Genomic DNA, 17,419 nt, shown 5'->3' with positions numbered 1-17,419 from the left:
GTAGAGACATGACAAAGGCAGTGCAGTCACCAGTGAGTGGGGCAGGAGACACCAACAAAGACGGAAAGAGGCGTCACACACTGAAAGGTGTGTGGGAGACGGAAGGAGAAAGGAGGGGACATGATGTGCAAGGAGCTGGGAGCACGGACCCGCCCCCTGCAGGCTCTGCCCACGAGGCGGGAAGACCACCAGGCTCTAGGGCAGGGGTGTCCAAACTTTTTTCAACGTTTTTCACCAAGGGCCATATGCAGTAAAATACACAAACAGCAGGGCCACTCACTCGAGGCGAAGTATGTATTGCCTCACCTGGTTTATTTAAGTAAACTAAATATATTTTTGGAATTTGCTGCGGGCCAATTAACAATGGATTGCAGACCGCAGTTGGTCCGCGGGCCGCAGTTTTGACACCCCTGCTCTAGGGCAACAAGTTCCCCCAATTAAAGCGAGAAGGCCAAGGGACTGTTCAGAAAAGAGGCTGTGGATAGAGCAGGGAACATACTCCATGAGTATTTCTCGAGTCTGAATCTGAACTTTTCCAGTAGTTACTATATTTTATCCTAAGAAGGAAAAAGACAAAACTATTTACAAAGAAATCCAAGCCAGATTAAAAAAGAAATGATCCTCTAAGATTGTGTTTTTCAAATCTATGAAAGGCTCATTGTCAAAAATTAGTTCCCTGGCCAAGATAAACAGAGTCAAACAGCATCTTATTGTTTTTGGCTTCATAAAAATGGACAGCCCACTCTTCTAACCAGGCGTCCTCTTACATAAGAACCTAATGTCAGAACAACAAAACTAAGTGTGTTCTGCCTTGTCGAAGAGTAAGACAAGAGTCTTTCAGAGCCACAGGTGACCTGAAGTTAAATCTATTGAATTCACGCAGAGAACCCTGGGCACCTGTGGAAAGAGAATGAAGGCTGTTTCCTGAACGTGCGCTCTGGGGAGAAAAGCGGGCACTTTGGAACACACTGTCCCAGAGTCCCCAGTATATGGGCTCCTGGAAGACGAACGGGGACAGTTCTCGTCAGGGTGGCTGTTTTAATTGTTTAAATGTCTTCGTAAGACGAAGAAAGTGTCGTAATTCTTTTATGCTGGATCAAAAAATTGTTTATGTCTTTCAAGTTGCCTCCTAAGCACTTCTAATAAGCTGTCTGTAAACAGCTCACTGAAAACGTAGTCCTCTCTGGTCTTAAAATGTACACTGAATATCTAATACGTGTTCTCTAATTTTATTGAAATTTACCTAGGAGCCCAGCGTTTGGTTATGTACTTGTGGTTTAATTATGGTCATCTCTGAGCATACGGACTGGGTCAACAGCAGGTCGGTTCAAACGGCCCTTCGTTTTTATCTTACTCACACACTGTGAGCTTCTCGCTACCGGACAGAGAATTTACTGGCGGTCCCACGACACAGCCAAACAGCCCGAGGGCACGACCCCGTCACCTTTCATCAGAGCCTCGTACGATACCCAGAGAAGGCAATCTGTGAGCACCACCATGTGCCCACTTACCACACGGCGGCGCTGGGCTGAGATGCTCTTTTTTCCACGGAGAACCCGGGTGGGAGCAGTCTCGCCTTTGCTAAACGTCTTCAGTACTTTGTAAATGCCTCCGGGACCTGTCTTTTAGAGTAGTGATTTCTGAGCTGGTCTTATTTTCCCTTCTCGACTACCAGCAAGTACACTATGTCTTCACCCCTTTGGATGGTCTCAAAGTATTACAGCCTTATTTGTATTTTATTTAAGACCCAGCACTAACGGGAAAATACTACCAAGAGCAAGTCCTCAGTGCTCTGATTAAATACGAATGGCCTTCGGTGTCTGGGCTGGGAATCGTGCCACCATTTCTGCAATGCAGGACGCTGCTCTGAGTTCCAAACCCCTAACTCACAGCCAACCCCATCTCAGAACACATCTGGCATGTAAAAGCAGGAAAGCCTAGACAACAAGTCATACAGCAATCAAGATGCTAACTTTCCAGCTTTGTAAATAAAAGAGAATCTTTCTTTTTAAAATACAGTAATTTTAAAGGGAATTTAAAACCTGTTAGTTTTCAAACGAGTAATTTTTAAAAACGAGTATAACAATTTTAAAACAGTATTTGTGAAAACAGTGGGAAAATATTTCAAAATCAATGTGTGAATACATACCTGACCAAGGGAATATCTGAAACGTCTTTTACTAGATCCAGAGAACCTTGGTTAAACAAGGCTATCTCAGGTTGTTCACAAACCAAAACTGCAACTCACCGTTCACGTTTATCGCTGGCAGGACAATGGACATCTTGGGCCTGGTGGTCTTGTTATGCGTGGTCGCTGGCAGCAGCAGGTGGTCCTAAGATTAACAATGAAAAATCAGTTACACGCAACAATTGGCTCAGTCCTGCAACAGGCGAAATTCAGGGTCTCTAAGATGCCAACATTCCACTGGGATCATAAAAAGGGACGGTTTTTACTGGAACTTGGCTTCGGGGCACTACAACACAAGCCACCTCATGGTTCCTTTCACAATGCAGTAGACAGGTACTGGGTGCCTGTCGTTACCAGGGGGATTCTGCGTACTCCTGTACTACTCCCGGGCTCTGGTGACACACCGGTGCGCTCCAAGGCCACCGGGCAGTTGGAAAAAAAAGGAGAGCTTTCCGTTCTAGTTCTGTCACGGACGAGCTGTATGAACTGCGTCTATTCCCAGTCCTGTAAAATGAGGGGGCTAGACTACAGAATGTCACAGACACTGCAGTTATCTATCAAGAGTCATTTTCAAACCTTTTCTTAAAGAAGAGGGACATTTTTCCCCAAAATGTTGATCCCAAGTTATCGCTATTACGAGACCCTGACTGAAGCCTCCTCCCCCACTTAGCCTGCCGTCTCCCTCTGCAGGGAGCAGCCACAGCACTCGACCTCCTTTGTAAGCAACAGGAACCTGTGTGCTAGAGCAGGTGTGCAGCTTGGCAGCAACGATCAGAAAACTGTCAACGCGCGCCTAGCACACCTACACAGGTCGAAATCTAATACTGCCAACTCGTGATGGCCTGTCAGCTGCCCAGGGCCTCCGAAGCTGCTGGTCCCCAACCACACACACTGCATCACTGGGCCCAGAGGACTGTGGCTCCAAAGGGGCGTAGGAGTGTTTTGGGGACACGTGTGTACATCTGTGGGTATGCCAAAGCGACTGTACGTGACTCAGGACTTTATTAACTGCTGTTCTCAGTAACCCCTTTTCCCTAACAGAAACAGGAATAGTCGCAGCAAAAGGAACAAAAAGAGAAACAAATACACATTAGTGTTGCCATTTAAAGGAGCACGATTACATGCAGAAAACTGGGACCTGAGTTGAACCCCGCCTGCTTTCTTATTCCTTTGTTCATCTGTTTCATCATTCATTCATTCAACAAAATCTCTGTATGAAGGACGCATCAAAAAGTCAGATTGGACACAGCTGAGAGGGATCAAAATCCAATGCAAGCAACTTCAATGTCGATGTGATTATGGAAGGTACTCAGTAAAGCTAAGAAAAACACCTAGAAGGTGAACAAGCTGAAATCCACGTACGTGAACAGAGCTGCACCGAAAACATCTCCAGAAACTGTGCTTTGTCTCGTTCAAGGCAACATTTCCGTGAGAATGTGTTCTTTTAAAAGGGGGAGAGAGTGTGGCTGGTCTGTGAGAATTCCAGCATCGCAGCATGGGACATTCTTAAATGCATTGCTAGACACAGAGCTCACACATTTCCGAGAGGACGGTGACACGTGACAGCCAAGAGAAAAACACAATCTGCTCATCTTTATACCACGGAACATAAACAGCTTAATCCCTGTAATTAAAATACTACTTCAGCATCCCCCAAATTGAATAAGAAAACAAACCAACAAACTTGCAAGCCCCAAATTAAGGCTACTGTAAAAATAAACACACTTAGATTCCATGGCGACGGGTTAAGGTTGGGCTCCAATTTGTATCTGCACTTCCTGCTAAGATCTGGATGCCACACCAAGCATCGTTCTGAACAGAACTTTCTGAACACAGTATCTCCTACTTTCTTTCTTCATTTAATTTCAAACCAAGTAGTTACTTTTGCAGCAGAAAGCCAAAAAACAATTATTTATGAAAGAGAAGAATCACACCTGAATGTATGAAATTAGTAAACCTGCCTTACCTCTAATAATTAAAGGTTTCCAACCGGGGATGGGTGGGGGGCTATAATCTAAAGTGTTTGTAAGAGGCCTAACAACCAGGAGCGCAGGGCATCAGAGCTGGTGCACCACAAACCCTAACAGTGCTCATCAGATACTAAAAGTAATCCACACACGCACACACACGCCTGGGACAGTGCAGTTGCTTCATTTAACGTCTACCTTCACTTCCTCAGCTTAAATGTTCCTTTCCCCAACAATGAATCTTGAATCGTCTGTTCTCTCCACTGTGTTCATCTCCTGTGAATCGTTTGTTCTCTCCACTTTTCATCTCCTTTATCAGCATACATTCTTCTATGAGTGACATCTTCAGAAACCAGGAGCTTTAGTTCCTCAACCAACAACCACTTACTGCCTTCTTACCATTCATGAAGCAAACTCACTGGGCACAGCGGTACATGTACTCAGCCCTGTGCCACAGAGGGTCTCTTCCAGCTTTTATTTTGTTGGGGAACAATGCTAATTGTGGCAGAAACAGCCATTTGTGGCCGGATCTGCTCTCCCCCACAGCCTCAGAAGAACAACAGGAGCGTAGGCTGAGTTGGGCGCAGATGAGCAGGACACAGACTATTCCTGAGCCTCCTGACGTCACGTGTGACCGTGAACTCGAGTTCAGGTCAGTGGGCTGCAAGGAGAAATGGCGTCTGCAGGTCCTCGCGGTGGCGATGCCTCCACCGTGCCCCCCGTCCGCTGACTGCTGGGCCTGGGGAAGGGCCTCGGACACAGTGTGGCAGCTGCGATGTGCCATCAGGGTGACAGCAGACAGAAGGCACCAGGCGTCCGGATGCTCCAGCAGCTGCCACAAGACCGCTCGGACCGACCCGGGACAGAGACATGGAATCCTGTTTTGTCTAGGCCACCATTATTTTGGGTTTCTGTCACTCGTAGCTCTACCTAAGCCTAATTACTAGTTACAGTAACAATCTGTGAGACACTCCTGAAGGTCTTTAGTTAAGAGGGATCTGAATAACGAATGGTTCAAGCAACCAGAGACAAGTGTCCCTCTTTCTTAACAGCGTAAAACACTGTATTTATTATTTTGCCTCCTTTGTCGGCGTCCCCCCACCCCATTTTTACTTACTTAATAAAGAGCCCGTAGAGGAAATTACATCCTAGAAAAGCAGAGATATAATGGGATGAATTTGAGCAAAACTCTTTCCTTCCTATTAAGTCAGTGAAAATAATCCAGCTGCAACAACAGTGAAGCTACTTAAAAATAAAAAGGAAAAGGACGTTACCATAGAGATTAATGACTCTGGCCCTGTCATTCCAAACAATGTCACTCATTTTAAGACATCTGCAGACGGACTCCTGAAAAGGCTTCAGGGGACGGCGGCACTTCGGGGTCCGTCCAGGGAGGAAGCCATGGGGACCAGTCTCAGATGTGAGAGAAACAAGCACCGGTGGGGAAACACCAGAACATGCACTGAGAACAAAGCATGGGTCTTCCCATGTTATGCAAGGCCGCTATCTGCACGCCATCCCCAGCGACCCCCCCCGCCCCCCCAGCCCTGCATCAGAAAGAACAGACACGGCGCACAGCTGACGCCAGCCTGCTCCTGCCCTCTGGAGACCAGCATGGGGACAGACCAGAACCCCACTGGCTCTGCTGACGGTGGTGAAGGTGACTCACAGAACACGTGAAGCCCACTTAGCGCTGCAAAATGCCGATTCTACCCATCGAGCAGAGCAGTAGAAACTGACCTCAATTTATACTGACCTGCTAGATTACATGACCCCTCACACCCCCAACCCTTACTGACCAATGCCCACAGCACACTGAATATCCATGACTAGCTGAGCTGGGTTTTTTCCCAAAATTATTCTTGCTATGTGTATTCGGTAATTGTGTAACTTAACAAAATATTATTTAAACCAATACAATACAGTGTGAAGAGACAGCAAGACTTAATAGAAGTGAATAGGTTAAAAAAATTTTCCCTCATTGCAAAACAGCCATAAAAGACTGGGAACAAAATCCTAACAGTCTGCACTCAGATTGCTTAACAAGCATCTTTAAGTTCTTATCCTGATTTAAAGAAACTGTAACTGATACGGGAAATTATGGTTAATGCACCGAGTGTAGTTTACACAAGAAAGGCGCCCAGGAACTCTCGTGGGTCTGGACTCAAGGAAAAGGTACTGGACCCGCCCTGAAACCCAGCAGATAAAGGCACGTTTACATAATATAGTGAAATCACATCAAAACACATACATGCTTTGGACAGCTCAAGGCCCAGGAAAGCTCTGACCCGGTACTTCCTGTGACTTCATCGCCAACCTGAGCTACTCAGAGTTCAGAACACCGTCAGCTCCCACACAGAGCTTTGCCAAAGGCTGGACGGTGTGTGACTGAGGAAATAAATGAGGACCCTGGGACTTGTCTCATCATCGTCTGTCAGATGCCAATAGTGTGACAATTCAGAGAGTGTCTCATTAACAGAAAGGATCAAGCACTCCATGCATAGAGTTTGACCACATGAGTTTGTCAAACATAATGTTTACAAGATGTTTCATTTTAGAAATCACTTCACTCAGGACTACTGGTAGGAAGTGAATTTCCTGACGATGAAATTGCATCCTGCAGACATGCTCCCAAAGCAAACCAAGGGAAAGGCAGGCGGGGCTGCAGCGAATGGAGTCAGCAAGGGTTCCGAGGAGAGCTCTGGGCAAAACCTCACGGAAAAGTTAAATATAGACATCTCAGGGAGTTATTTTACTTTTTGTTGGAAAAAATGGGGAAAATGCTGGGTTGGGAAAAAATTATTTTTTAAGGTTCTAGGCAGACACTGTAGGAATGAGGTAAACGTGTGCAAGAGCAGCCTCACGTGCGTGTTGTGTGCGTGTGTGAGTGTGTGCGGCACGGCAGGGTGCGAAGGGAACACGAAGATACTATTCTAGCTGACTCCTTCACAGCAACGATCCCATACCTTTGTGAAGGTGGGGGGGGGAAGAGGGCTCCTACTTCCTTGCCATTTCTGAAGCTCTCTCTGCTCGCATGAGTCAGGGTCTGGACACTGCCCGGTCTTCATCAAATGTCCTGATCCTTTTCCTTCCAAAGCAATTTTGATTTCGGTTTCACAGGAAGAAATTGGCAGAACTGTGAAATATGCCTAAAGTACATTTTAGGAAAGGTTGGTCTTGACAGGGCAAACTACAAAGTGGTGGGAAAAAGCGTGTTCCTTAAATTTCTTCTAATGCCCTTATAATTTTAACCATAAGCTGCAGTAATCTGACTTACCTACCTTAGTGGACAAATTTTGTCTTGGGATCAGGGGTTAGCAAAATAGCTGAAGTGAAAAATGCTTCCATTGGGAACAGAGCTTTACTACCGGCTGCAAAGAGGTGGTACCACCCAGTGAGTTCTCTCCTCGTGTCTCTTAGGGTGCTTTCCGGAACTCCACACACTTCTCTTCACTCTCATCATGAGTGCAACAGCAAGTTGCGGCTTCCACTAAATTTTAAAGGGAATTTTTGTGATAAATGCATTTGTGGACAATGACTAAAGTTTTTGTTTTCATTGTTGGGTCAAATATTGTTCTAGAAAAAATTTCAACTAAATTTCAGGTGGTAATGGTTTAAATGGCAAACTAAGATATAACAGCATTAATTTTAAGTTCTGTAATAATTTGGTACCTTCGGAACGCATTTAAATCTACAAAGGAAGCCAAGATCAGAAGTGGACATGGTGATACAGCAGGTCCTTCTCAAAGAGACGTTTTGAACCAAGGACACGCAGCACGGCCGCCTGCAGACTGTACGAGGAAGCCCCACAGGGCGCCCACCCCTGAAAACAATCCTGATGCGGCCAGCCCGAGCTGAGCCAAAGCATCTAACAAGGATGCCTGGGACGCCGACGCACACAGCCCAGGACACTGCGACCACGAGCACCGGCCGGCACGGCTACACTGACCACAGCCAGACCGCCAGGCTGGGAGCCCCGCCTCTGCCCCCTGACTTCCCGCAGCAGGATCAAGCGAGTTCCTCCATGTGTCTGTCCCCTTGTTTCCCCACCGGCCAACTAGGATGGTGATAAGACTGAGTGCACGGGTCATGTCGAAAGATTCAGCAACTTAGTTACCGTAAAGCAGCTGGAATAGCGACTGACACATAGAAAGCACTATTGTAAGAGTTCCATAAAGTTTTTTTAAAAAAGGGGATTTAAGTACTAATAATAGGCAAATGAATTATATCAAATACCATGTTTTGACACAGTTCCTAAGATAGGTTTATTAGAAAAGATTTTGCAACCATTTGCAAGAAAGGAGAAAATCACAACGGGTTTAATTTTTGCAGAAGTAGGGACTTTATAAAAGCATTCCAGCTCCAGTTTAGTTCGATAATAGTGTTAGAACACGGAGAAAATGCTAATACCCAACATCGTGAACTACACAGGACAGGCACAGTCTCAGTCAAACGCTGCCTGGGTATCAGGGACAATTTATTTCAGTCTGACACAGGGTTTGACAGCTTAAGAGAAACAGGAACAAGCAAAAAGATGATGGTCATGTTATGTTCAGAAGATACTTTACACCTTGGATGATTAACTGTGGATGAAAACTAAGCAAGCACGGACTTCTAGCTAGAACTATACAAGTAAAACACAACGGTGACTGAAACAGCATCGTGTGCCTCCAGTGCATTCACCTTTTCCACGGAGAAACACAGTCTTCACGCGGCTTCAGGCCAGACAGACAAGGAAAACGAAAACGCGAAAGAAACGCCGGGAACCATTAGGCTCGTGCTGGACAGACAACGGCACCACCTCAGAGAAACCCAAGCGGCATCACCACCGCTTTAGAAAAACAAAACCACCCACCAGTAATGGGTGCAGTTCAATCTCAGAAATATTTCTTTTTCTGTAAATATGCAAAACAGCTCTGACATCTTACACAATTCTTGCTGTTCAACAGGAAATGTTTTCGCGGCAGCTTTTAGAGTCCAGTCTGCATGCACATCGGCTGCAGCGTCACAGCCGTGGCCGCGGAGGGCGCCGACCGCGCAGGCGCAGCACCACCCGCGCAGGCGCAGCACCATCCGCGTTGCGCTCCATGGCGGGCGGCCGGGCTTCCGGCGCCGCCAACTCCCAACAGACCACGCGCAACGCACAGCGCTGCGCCGGAAGTGACGTCACCCAGGGGTCCAGGCTGCCTGCGCGGTGGAAAGGGCCGCAGCCACAGTAAAACTAGTCCAAGCGACTGTCGTGTCAGCTACTGGACATGTATGTCACCTGGAGATACGGGTTGGAACTTCATCCTTCAAAGTACCTTTCTTCACTGATTTCTGTGTGTAGACGTTAGGAGGAACAGAACCAATGGGCCTGAGTCTAGATAATATGCAGACTGGCGGGTGGTAGTATTTATCCACCTGTGTTTATAAAATTACTCATCTCTAGGCTGCAGTGGGTCCTGTTATCCAGGTCGGTGGCTTAGTTTACCACTTACGCTTAGCGGTACAACCCAGTGACCTCGGGGCTGGCGCGCCTGCGGCCCCGCCCTTCCTGCCCCGGGCGGCCGCCCGCGAGGCCGCGGACGCAAACCGGGACAGGCACTCGCTGCAGGGCCCCTGTCAGCGTCCCGAGTCCATCTCCAAATCCGGCCTGTGCGCGCCTTTCCATGAAGGGGGCGGTCAAGCATCGTCGTGAAGGCCGCACGCGGGGCCGCCGCGTTCGGTAACGGCCGTGCCGCGTGTGGCCGTGTGGCCCCGGCCGAGTGGTCGGCCGCGCTGTGCGTCACTGTCTTCATCTGTAGAAGGACGTCATAAGAACGGCTGTCTCATGAAAGCTGTTTGGAGGATCAAGTTGGTTAATACACGTGAAGAGCTCAGCGCGGCGCCCTGCACACTAACTGCTCAATGTTAGCCACCCCTGAAGGACAGTCTTTCCATCCACCCTTCACCCTTAAATAGCGAACTGTGAATTCCACACGAATAAACTGAGATACAATTTTCTTGTTCACTATCTTGTTACTTAGCAGTGATGACTGACCACACTACAGAGTTGAATATAAGTACTAACAAAAAAAACCGGCTTGAATTTCTGAAGTCATCGGTGTTCAGTTAGACGGCGTATCACAGAGGGCACAGGTGCAGTAAGCGTCAAGTTTACTGGCCACCTTGGTTGAAAAGCGCATTTCTGAGCAGAACCCCTTCTGGCAATAGCCATGACTTCATCAAATTCACATTATTTTATCTTACAAATTACATAATTGGTACACGTAGTTTGGAAACAATGCTGTGTACTCTCAAGGGTCCTTATGATCACTGATTTTAACAAAATCTACTGATCTCTGGGTCCTAAATTCTTGACTTTTTAAGATGCTTTGGCCAATGACTCTACACCCAAGACACTGAGGGCTTCCCTTTTTACAAAATTCCTGGATGAATAATATACTGGATGAGCAATGAATCCTCTAGAGATGCATTTCTCAAACTGGAGTCCATCAGTTCCCTATAATTATGTGTGTATTCATTTTGATAAAATAACTGATATAAGCATACGCTGGGTCATACTGTAACTGCCATGCAATCTCAGGGGCCTGCCACTACATTTTTTTTTTTACGATTCAGGTGGCACCGAGTACCACTTCTTTAATTGATGAGAGAGAGGCGCCTATTGGGTACAATTATCCCTTTTCTCCTTCTCCCAACTAACTGTTAATCAGACAGAACAAAGCTTTTCTTAGTGGTTCAAACAGAGAAGACTGGAGGGAGAATTAAGTTATCACAGAGTACTCAACAATATGGAAACACTTAATTAAGAACAGAAAGGACCAGCAGCAGGAGAGTCAGTGTCGCCTTCACTTGTCAGAAATGACTTTCACAAAAACATGACCTGCTACATAAGTTCATGTTGTTCACTTGAGTTTTACCTTTGTAATATTATTTATATTTAATTTATATATTTACTTTGGTTTTGTAGCTAAAAGTAGAAGTATAAGATGTTTCGAGTTTTATGTTTATATGTATTTAATAAACATAAATCAATGCTGGAGAATTTCTTCCTTTAAAAGTAAAAAATACTCTTCTGATGCCTTGTGCAAAACAATTACAGTTATCTTCCTGAAATTCAGCACGTCTGATCATATTTCTATCTTCTACAGGGGACGGACCAAATTCCTTAAGCATGGTCCACAGGTTCCCTCCTGATCGGAATCCTGCCATCTTTTATTTCCCAGACCCTACTCTACATTCCAAGAACAGTTCCCTCACACGTACTCTGCTTTCACATATTCATCTCTCTGTGGAATGCCACACTGCCTCATCTTCCTCCCACCCTCTACCCTCCTCACTCATCCTTCTATAATCAACTCAAGAACTGTTTTCTGGAAAACATTCCCGACACCACCTTCTCCTTCCTAAATGAAGTTAGTGTTCCCAGCACAAGTCACAGAGGGTAATAATACCTACCTCATAAAACTGGTGAAGGATTCAATGAGATAACATATAAAACAGAACTGTAAATTCTTCATAAATAGGAATAGGTGTGTTTTTTTGGTAATCTCAGCGCATTCTGCATATTCTTTTATAGTTCCTATCAGAGTGTTGCAATTTTTGATTGGCAAGTCACTTTTCTATACTATAAAAAATTCCTTGAGGACAAGGATTTTAGCTTATTCATTTTAACATATTCTGTGGTAGCATAGTACCTGGTAATAGTAAATGTTCAATGAACACATACTGAATGAATCAACGAATTAACGAAGCAAAAAGGATAAAGTTTATCAGACAGGACCTGACTAGCAGAAGAGATGGGACTCTCAAGCAACTTATCTTTTTCTTTTCCCCCTGAAAATTGCTGAACTATGCTACATCCTATAAAAATCCATTTTGGAGACAGAAGAGCAGTCTTCTGGATGGAACTTTTGGAGATTTACACAAGAAAGGTTTCCTCCCAGGAACAGGATGCAGAGTTTCACATGCTGCTTTTGACTGTGGTAACAGCCAGTCTAGTAGTAACAGGGCTGCTTAGTTCTCCAAACGAGCGCTCACTAAGGTGACACAAGCGGTGAGCAGCATCAGGGCCCCGAGTCTGCGCAGTGAGCCCGTCAGAAGCCCCACGAGGTACACCCGCAGAGTGAGGGTGACGCTGGCTCTACCCCATGCTCCTGCTGCTTACTCATAGCTTCTTGTTACTATGGGATTCGTTTTATTTGGCAAATACAGGATTTCAACTGACAGAGAGGAAGATGTAAGCAAATGCCTACGCATAAAACTTCAACAGATGAACAATAATCCCCACCTCAGTGCTGTGTCACCAGGCCCCCCAGGGGCTGCCGCAAGCCCAACACGCTCCAGAATTACAGATTTCATGAGCTGCAGACTTTACTGCTGAAAGTGAAGTGGCAGCGAACTAAGGATTGTATTCCTCCACAGACACTTCCACTTACAAATGCTACATTCACTAGTTGGGGCTAAATTTTGAGATTAGAATCAAAATATGTATGATGAGTTTCTAATTCCTCTAAATAATTTTTACAACAAAAAAAGCCAAAGAATTTATATACTTCACCCTGAAAAAATGTACTTTCTCAATGTTCATTTAAAATTAATGTGTCTTCTGGATTTTCCTTCTTAGCCCTTATCACAAAATGAAATTCTCTTATATGTTTATGCGTATTTGTTGTATCTGTCTCTGGAACATAAAAGGCTCGGTTTGTTTTGCTTATTGCTGGATTTTTTGCAGTAAGAACAGCCTGGAACATAATGGCTACTCAACTATGTTTTTGGATGAATGACAGAAAGATTGGTTAAATCTCTTGATTAAACAGTAATTCTTTGAGGATAGCTGCATTTGGAAGAATTTCTTATAATTACAAAAGCAATTATTCAAATAGTCACAACCTGGCAGGAATATGGGTTTTTGGATAATACAATCAATTCTTAAAAGGTATGAAGAAAGAAACCTTTTATGCTCTGAAGATATCTCATATTTATATTTTCCCTTAGACAGCGACAAAAAAGGCACCACTAGTTTTAAAATTTGGGGATTTTTGGTATTTGCTACTACCATTTACCTTAATATAGAACTTTTTGTTTCAAAATGAAATTAAGATTCCCACGGTGGTAGACGGAAAACGTGCCTTCTTACATTTATACTTTAAACTCATGTCAACTACATAAAAATATAGTAAAATCCAAAAAATACTAATAAAAGCAATTGAGTCTGGACTTGTTTCAACCCTAATTAATAAGTATTCTGCTTAAGAAAATACTATATTCTCCTTAATCTAAGCTGAACATAAAATTGGTAAACTAATCCTAGGAGGATGATAGCTTTCAAACAATCACTGATCATATATATACACACAGAAATGAGGCTGACCACTTCTTTAGTATGGGAGAGGATTATGTGACCTTACATTTTTACTGAAAAATAAGCAAGATGTATTTTATAACTAAAAAACTGACTCCCAAAGCCTCAGACTTAAGTAAAGTTGTTTCATCAGAATAGATCTGAACTATTTTATAATCTGAATTCAAACTATTTTATCATTCAATTTTGATCTTAATAACCTATATATAACTTCTATTATAAATAAAAATGTCAGGTAACAGGTTTCATCTGAAAACAAGGAATCGCAACCTTGAGCAGTGACATCTACTAACAATTCCTAAACTGAGGCCAATGTGATTGTTTCAGAATCTGTGTACGGTTATGTGTGCATGTTGTTCATACTTATATGCAAACAAGACTGGCTTTGTGCTACAGATTAAAGTGATGTCACTATGTCTTCCTGATGAGCACGACATAGTCCCATGGCTCCAATCTGAGACTGATGTGGAAAGGTCAGATTACAGACACATAGTTTCTCTTCAATTATCAACTGGTGCCGTCACTGACTCCATCAAAAGGAATACTCTGTACCGTTAATTTGAATAAGCCCTAAAAACCACCGCAAACCTGGTATCTGCTGCTACTCAGTTTTCTGTATGTAATCTAAGTCTCTAGAGTTTCTGTGGACATTATGTTAAACGAACCCTGAATTAGAGTCAATATAGGAATGTTTCAAAAAACTCAAAAACCACTTTTTTAAAGGCGACTGTAAGAGGTTATAGATTACCAAGGGAGATTCTGCTTGCAAGGGTCCCTCTTTTCAAATTTATGATTCCCTTTCTCCCAAAAGGACAAAAAGCGTAGGCCTAAGTGATCTAAATGAAGCCTTCATAAACCTAGTTAGATAATGGGCAGTAACGTAAAAGCTACTGTTGTAAAATCTTGCAGATTTCATACTCTTCCCAAATGTGCTCATTTTCTGTCTGTTGGTGGATGATAAGGAAAGTAACAGTATTGCAATGAATCTTTATGGAGAGCTGGGGAGGTGGGGGAGGAATCATGGATGGTTGTGCTACATCTGATGAAAAACGAGCTCTCTCCCCATCCTAGCCACTACGGGTTCTTGAAACTGTAGTCACATGCGTCTGAGGTCAACCCCTATGAGAGAGAAATGGACACATACTGAACACCTACTATGTGCTACGCACTGCGCTAGTCCTTGATTTATTATCTCATTGAAAGTTCTCCACTAGGATGAGGGAGCTACTCTGATAGTGCCCACGAGAGACAAGGACCCAGAGGCTGTGGGAAACACTTCCCTCAAGTCTTCTGAGTCCGGAAGCAGCAGAACAAAGCTGGTTGGGATCCAGATTCATTGACTCCACAGCCCAACCTACATGAGCCTACCAAAAAATGCTGTGTCAGCCCCCCAGAGTTATTTTCTCCACTAAACCAAAAAGCAGTGACTCACAGCTGAGTGGAAACACTTTTTATTTTCTAAATTTCTGAATAAGACTGCACAACGCTACAGGATAAATGATCTCTAGTCTGTGCTCGTTTTCTGCCCTTTAAGCTAATGCCTAAAGCATGTGTATGTGTATATATGTATAAACACACACACATGTAACACATGCATTTTAAAAAGGTTAGTTCTAGTCTAATTCTCTTTTACTAAATAAAGAGAAAAACACTAGCAAATTAGACCAAAAGTAGCAGAAAGTTCTCATAAGAACTTTTTTATTCCTCTTTTACTTATTTCTCTGTGTATTTCCTAGCACTAAGATCCATACAGACACATGCTATGTGTTTATTTCATCTGGTCTCCAGAATCTTGGTTTGGCAATATCTTCTTCTACCCGTTACACTTTTGCTGTAATTATCTACAGTATATGTTATGTTTCCAAAGAGTATATAAATAACATTTCATTGGTTAAGTATAAAGACTGGAAAGTTGAGGTTGAAGTTCAATCACAGGATACTGTTTTAAGAAGTTTCAGCAAAATGTACAACCTAACAAGAAAGTGAAGGACAACATACAAAAACCTCACAGCCTCGTACACCTTTTAAACTTGGCTTTGCTTTAACTCTTCCATTAAAGTTACTGGATGAAAACATAGCACTGACTATCATACATACTGGATAGCCATATGTAAAAAACACATTTTGATCCCTCCTTGCACCGTATACAAAAATTATCTCAAAATGGATCATAGACCCACACGTAAAACCTAAAACTATACAAATTTCAGAAGAAAACGTGAGAAAATCTTTATGACCTTTGGTTAGGCAAAGAGTTTTAGGACAACGAAAACATCATCCATAAAAGGAAAAGCAGATAAACTGGTCTTCATTAAAATTAAAACTTCTGTTCTTTGAAAAACACTGACAAGAAATTGAACAGACAAGCAACAGAGTGGGAACAAATATATCCAAATCACATTATCTGATAAAGGACTTGTATCCACAATATATAAAGAACTCTGAAGTCAATTATAAGAAAACAAACCACCCAATTAAAAATGGGCAAAAGATTTGAGCACACACTTCACCAAAGAAGATATACAGATGACAAATAAGCACATGGGAAAATGGTTAAAAGTATTAGTCATCAGGAAAACGCAAATTAAAGCCATGAGCTAGCACTACACCATCTAGAATGGCTAGAATTAAAAGACTAGCCACATCCAGTGTTGGTGAGGACACATGGGAACTGGACTCTCACATCGCTGGCGGGTGTAAAATGATGCAGCCACTTTGGAAAACAGTTTGTCAGTTTCTTACCAAGCTAAACGTACAGCTGCCGTATAAGCAAGCGGTCTCCTCCTAGGTGTTCACACAGAGGAGTGAGAGCACGTGCCCCACAAACACTTGTACAGATATCCACAGGAGCCAAACGTGGAAGGTGAACAAGTGGTGTCGCCACCCACGGTGGGACCCCCCACACACACAGCCCACCCTGCCCCTTCCCCCCCCACCCTGTGGTGGGTCACCCGCAGCAGAGAGATGAACTACTGATCCAGCAACAATGTGGAGAAATATCACAATAATTATGCTGGAAAAAATGTACATAATGTAGAATTCCTTCATATAAATTATTTTTTAAGTGTGAACTAATTTATAGTAACAGAAATATCAGTGGTCGCCTGATGACGGGAACGAGTGAGTGGGGAGAAATTACAAAGGGGCAGGGGAACCTTAAAACTTTCGGGAATGATGGGCAAGCTGCTCATCTTGACCATGTGATGATGTCACAGATATAAATATATGCCAAATCTTCTAAAAGTGCTCTTAAATACGTGTAGTTTCTCTTATGTCAATTGTACCTCAATGAAGCTATTAAAAAAAAACTATTCCACCGTGGAAAACAGTATGAAGGGTCCTCACAAAATTGAAAGTAGAACCACCATATGACACTGCAATCCCATTCTGGGTATTTATCTGCAGGAAATGAACTCACTGTCTTGAAGCACATTTAGAAACACAGCCAGTCTCCTTCAGGAGCTACAAAGTGAGCACCTGACACCCCCTCCAAGGCAGGCTGCTCTTAACAGAATAAAAGTCACTGACTTTCTATTCAATAACAAGTGGAATCAGAAGAAACTTGCTATAAAATTTAAACTAAATAACAGAGGCCTGTTTATTCTGTACAATACATTTTAGTTTCATTTTTAAGATTTATTTCTAAGTGTATGATAATCAGACATAGACGACTGAAATTATTCAAACTATAGACTACGGAAGATTAAAACCACTGAAGTTGACAAGCTTTTCTTGAACACCTTCCATATTCAAAATAAACACTGTGCGAGGGATACAATTCTAGCATTACCCATCCTTTTAGGCCAGCACAGACACACGTTACAGAAAGGCTTCTGTAAATACAGACTTAGTGTGCGGCTGATTCACTCTAGATCTTAAAATGACACCACGGTCTGTTTAGCGTCCTAACTGGAA

The 17,419-nt window shown here is 43.5% G+C and overlaps 1 protein-coding gene across 3 annotated transcripts in view; it reads right to left on the bottom strand.

Annotated features, from left to right (window-relative positions):
• Window positions 1-17,419, bottom strand: part of ATF6 (activating transcription factor 6) — a 93,092-nt gene that overhangs the window by 23,349 nt on the left and 52,324 nt on the right. For all 3 annotated transcript variants that reach the window (XM_074322380.2, XM_074322377.2, XM_074322379.2), the window contains one exon: window positions 2,249-2,333. In XM_074322380.2, the coding sequence (XP_074178481.2) occupies window positions 2,249-2,333 (85 nt within the window). The remainder of the gene's footprint in view (window positions 1-2,248; window positions 2,334-17,419) is intronic.

The sequence above is a fragment of the Rhinolophus sinicus genome, chromosome 11 (assembly GCF_057876585.1).
Source record: "Rhinolophus sinicus isolate RSI-liver-muscle chromosome 11, RSI-T2T, whole genome shotgun sequence".
NCBI lineage: Eukaryota > Metazoa > Chordata > Mammalia > Chiroptera > Rhinolophidae > Rhinolophus > Rhinolophus sinicus.
Note: the sequence above shows the minus strand (reverse complement) of the source record. Positions and strands in the feature narration are given on the sequence as shown.